The sequence below is a fragment of the Sinocyclocheilus anshuiensis genome, unplaced genomic scaffold (assembly GCF_001515605.1).
Source record: "Sinocyclocheilus anshuiensis isolate Anshui unplaced genomic scaffold, SAMN03320099.WGS_v1.1 scaffold161, whole genome shotgun sequence".
Lineage (NCBI taxonomy): Eukaryota > Metazoa > Chordata > Actinopteri > Cypriniformes > Cyprinidae > Sinocyclocheilus > Sinocyclocheilus anshuiensis.
Window position 1 is genome coordinate 438,039 of NW_015539832.1, and position 5,174 is coordinate 443,212.

The 5,174-nt window shown below is 41.7% G+C and overlaps 1 protein-coding gene across 1 annotated transcript; it reads left to right on the top strand.

Annotated features, from left to right (window-relative positions):
• The first annotated feature begins 1,929 nt into the window (after window positions 1–1,929).
• On the top strand, window positions 1,930–4,014 carry LOC107684245 (gap junction delta-2 protein). The gene has a single exon (XM_074186987.1). The coding sequence runs from the start codon at window positions 1,930–1,932 to the stop codon at window positions 2,872–2,874; it is 945 nt and encodes a 314-aa protein (XP_074043088.1). The 3' UTR covers window positions 2,875–4,014.
• The last annotated feature ends 1,160 nt before the right edge of the window (window positions 4,015–5,174 follow it).

Here is a 5,174-nt window from a genome sequence, read left to right on the forward strand (position 1 = left end):
TCAGGAAACCTTTGCAGGTGTTTTGAGTTGATTAGCTGATTGGCATGTCACCATATTCTAATTTGTTGAGATAGCGAATTGGTGGGTTTTTGTTAAATGTGAGCCAAAATCATCACAATTAAAAGAACCAACGACTTAAACTACTTCAGTCTGTGTGCACTGAATTTATTTAATACACGAGTTTCACAATTTGAGGTGAATTACTGAAATAAATGAACTTTTCCACGACATTCTAATTTATTGAGATGCACCTGTATATACTGTTTATATATATTCTTTGTTATTGAATTCATGGCTGCTGAAAAGTGGAAAGACTGTAATATCCTGAAGATCCCCTGATTTTAATAATGATTCAATAAATAACTGATGGTGATAAGACGTCAAGCTGTGAAACGTTGTGGAGAAAGAGAAAAAAAATGCATGAAGCTTTCTTTAAAAAAAAAAATACAGTCAGCCTTTAGTTTAGGGGTCAATTCTCACTATGTTACAAAAAACAAGTTTCTTTCCATTCTGTCACCGATGGAGTTTAGGTTCCTTGCCGCTGTTGCCTCTGGCTTGCTTAGTTGGGGACACTTAATGTCCAGTGATATTGTCGACTTGATTGCACAGATACTATTTAAACTGAAATGAGTTGGACGATGACATCACTGAATTCAACGATGAACTTCCTTTTACTGAAAATTGAGTGTTTACTATTGTCCTTCTGCATTATTGACACACTATATTCCTATTTAATACTGTAAAGCTGCTTTGACAATCTGTAATGTTAAAAGCGCTATATAAATTAAGGTGACTTGACTATTAACTATTAACTATGGCTTTTGCCTTCATAAACTCCTGATTACTGCTTATTAATATTTATTAAGGTAGTTGTTAAGTTTGGGTATGGGGGAGATATTAAAAGATCTAAAAGACTTCTAAATGTCATCATGCAGAATAAGGCATTAATATGTGTTTTACAAGTCAACAGCCATTATGCTAGTCACATGCATGCTAATAAGCAACTAGTTAATAGTGAGAATTGATCCCTAAACTAAAGTCACCATAAGGATAACAAACAAACATGACCTACCAAAAAATATTTTTGTAGTAAACATGAAAAATATAATGCAACTGAATGCAATCGTTGTGAATGCGACTGGTTTCAGCACTGGACAGCACCCTTTAGTTTAAACGACACTAAACTGGCCTTATATTGACAGCTTTGTTTTTTTTTATTATGTATTTTGTTATTTTTGCTTCATTTAAAGCCACGTTTGAACGCAGAGCGATGCTTCTTGCCAGGTGTGCACAAAAAAAGGCGTTACCGCCTATTACACCTTCTTCAAATACCGTAGAAAATAAAACAAAATCAAAAAACATGTACACAACGCATTTGTAAAATATCGCGTTATTGAACCACAGTGAAATGTGACTGAAATGCATCGTTCATTGGTTGCGAACGCACCTGTATTTATTCAGCTCCCTAATAACCCACTATCAATAGTAAACCTGCCACTTATACATTTATTTGTATTCGTTTATTTTATTGCTTTATTTGAAGCCACCTTTTGAGGCAAAGTGATGCTTTTTGCCAACTGTGTGCAATAATTCTCACTTACATACAATAGAAAATTAAGGGAAACATATGCCAGTTACGTCGTGTCTGTATATGTAAAATATAAAGCATCACGTTTTAAGTGAAACTAAAATAAAAGCATTCAGTGGTTGAGAATGCACCACATTTTCAGCACTGGGCATCATCCTACCCTTATTAGTGAACTCAACTTTTCCTATTTATTTGTGTTTGTTTTGTATTTCATTTAAAGCAATGAAGGGAGCTGTGATGCTTTGTGAAACACCGTGCTCAAATTCGCAAAAGTACAGTATCAAACGTGACATACCAAGTGCTATCTGCATAATCCATATGCAGCATTCAGTAAGAGTGAAATGAAGCGCAGCCCGGTTTCAGCACCGGACAGCTCCCTGCAGCTCAAGCTCATTGACATTTATTTTTCTGTGTGTTTGTTCTTTAGGATCCTGCTCACTGTGGTGGTGATCTTCCGGATCCTAATCGTAGCTATAGTGGGAGAGACAGTGTATGATGACGAGCAGACCATGTTTGTCTGTAACGCCTTGCAGCCGGGCTGCAACCAGGCGTGCTACGACAAAGCGTTCCCCATATCTCACATCAGATATTGGGTTTTCCAGATCATAATGGTCTGCACGCCGAGTCTCTGCTTCATCACGTACTCGGTCCATCAGTCGGCCAAGCAAAAGGAGCGACGTTACTCCACCGCCACCGTCCTCCTCTCTCTGGATAATAAGGAGCAGGATTCTCTGAAACGAGAGGAGGCCAAGAACCAAAAGATCAAGAACACCATCATGAACGGAGTACTGCAGAACACGGAGAACTCCACCAAAGAAGCCGAGCCCGACTGTCTGGAGGCCAAAGAAATGGCCAGCTCGGGCACGAAACCGGCCAAGTCCAAAATGCGGCGGCAGGAAGGCATTTCCAGGTTTTATATCATTCAGGTGGTGTTCAGAAACGCTCTGGAAATCGGCTTTCTGGTGGGCCAATATTTCTTGTACGGATTCAACGTGCCTGCCGTGTACGAGTGCGATCGATACCCATGCATCAAGGAGGTGGAGTGTTATGTCTCCAGACCTACGGAGAAAACCGTGTTCCTCGTCTTCATGTTCGCGGTCAGCGGCTTTTGCGTGGTCCTCAATCTGGCCGAGCTCAATCACTTGGGCTGGAGGAAGATCAAAACGGCCGTGAGGGGCGTGCGGGCCCGCAGGAAGTCCATCTACGAGATCCGGAACAAGGATTTGCCCAGGATGAGTATGCCCAATTTCGGCCGCACTCAGTCCAGTGACTCCGCCTATGTGTAACGGGTGCGTAACGAGAACCCGAAGCCCGCGCGCCGCCAAGATCAAGACCGTGGACAAGTCCTGTCGCCACGTAAGGTTCATGCATTGCAAGAACACGGGGTAGGACTTTTTTGTTACTGTTTTAAAGACTCCATTGGCAACTGTGGACGACAAACACGTTTCTAAAGCGGTTCACTACTGAATAATGCAACCTTTTAGCAACGTTTGTACTCTGAGACGTACACAAAGAGCAAATGCTGATACCTGAATGCGTATTGCCTCTCTAAAAGCTGCGGTGACACTTGACATGACACTGTCCGTGTTGCACACAGTGCATGCTATATGATTCATTACAGTAAAACTACAAGCGGCTCCATGACAACTGCTGTGACATGAGCACTGACATGTGAAGTGTGACCGAACCAGCTGCTCTACTGTACTTGAAGGGAATAAATGCGTCTTGCACTAAAAAGTGAACGTGATGCTGACATAATATCGCACATCGGGAGAGTCTCGACACACCATTCATGTATCAAACATTATCGCTTCTGCTACGTTTTTTTTCTTTTTGGTTGCCTGTACCGCACCATTGACCTTAACGTAGGCTACGTGATGAGCTCCATTGCAAATCTGCTGTCGTGTCCTTGTGTGTGTGTGTGTGCGTGAGCAGGGGTGAATTTGCTGCAAACGCTTAAAGTCTGTGATGATTTCCTTAATTTCAACACCAAAGCGCCCTCTGCTTTCATTTGTGACGTGTTTTTTTCGTGCTTAAGTGTAATCAAGTGCCATACTTGTATATAAATATATGCATATATACATATAAAATCTATTCTGAAGAATATAACCATATCCATAAAGCAGATTTATTGCTTAAATTATGTTTACTGCATCCAGACTTGCTTTAGCTCTATTTGCTGTAAATGAACTGAAAATGGCATAATGCATTCTTCCTAATTTCATCTCGAACAACGGCCAGGTGGAAATAAAGTGATGGTCTTTTTCGACACAGGACAGCCATCTTTTCTCACTAACAAATGACAGAACAGTGTTTCAGCAATGTTTTGTGCTCTGGTGCTGGTTTTTCTCCCAGCACTTCCAGCAATATTTGTAAGCCGAATAGTTTTTTTTGGGGGGGGGGGATTTATGTACTATTAAGTGAAAATCCCACGCCTGCTGTATCTCTTCCGTTCTCGATGACAATGCAAGCGTGTTCTAGCACGTATGTGCTTTCATTTTAAACTGGTTTAAGGCTTTGTTCAGAAACAAAGTCCAGTGCATTATTGTTTAACTTCTGATCGTTAAGATGTCATTTTGTTTCTCCTCTTTGAATGGTTCTTTATGATTATGCCACCATATATTTATGACAAGCAAATGCGTGCACAGAGAGGAGATGTTCTCTGCATTTCTGAGCTTGAAGGGAAAGTATTGCATGTTTAAGAACTTATATTCAAGAGAATCCGGACAATTTCAGGGGATGAAATCTATGCGGCATTTGCTCGAGTATTGATATGTCCCCCCCCCACAGACGCTTAAGAACTGACACGTCTTGAAGGTCACCGAGGATAAAGAACAGTTTGTGGCAGACTGTCTCAGATCAAACCTGACGGGATGACCCCTGGGAGGATGGACATTTGGTGTTATGAAAAGGGGCGGGCGGTGGGGACGGGAACAAAATGTCTTGGCTGTACGGTGCAATCTTCCCTTTTTTCTCAGTAATTCCTCTCTCCTTGGATAAGCATTCCAGGACTCCTGAGATTTTTACAACTTTGTGGTCCTTACTGAGAAACGAAAGACTAGAGCCGAAAGACTGTACTGGACCTGACAGAGCAAAGCTTTAATAAAACATGAACTGGTATCTCTTTTGCCTTATATGTACTGCAGTCTCCCCTCCCTCACCGTCTCTCATTCTCTCCCGTGCATTTTCTGCAAGAGCCGACCTGGTGTTTTTACAGCTCCTCCTAAATGACAAAATGATTGGGTTATGTATGAATGTAATTCTGCTCTGATTGATGTGTCATACATCATGTGAGAGGTTAGGCACGTGTGCTGCAAACCCACAGACGGAGAGACTCTTGAGATGCACTGTGCACGCTGAGATGTCTCCACTGCAGTTAAAACCAACAAAAATGTCTTGTTTGCAGGCCTGAGGTGACCAAACACGTTAGCATGGGATGCCATTACTGCAGGTACACAAATCAAGAGATCCGTTTTTTCTGTTTTTAGGAGGCGATTCTCCCCGGAGCTTCATGATCTGAGAGCAAACGATGGTATGAGCGTGTACTGTCTCAGTACCTCATATACAGTACATTGTAATTTTATCC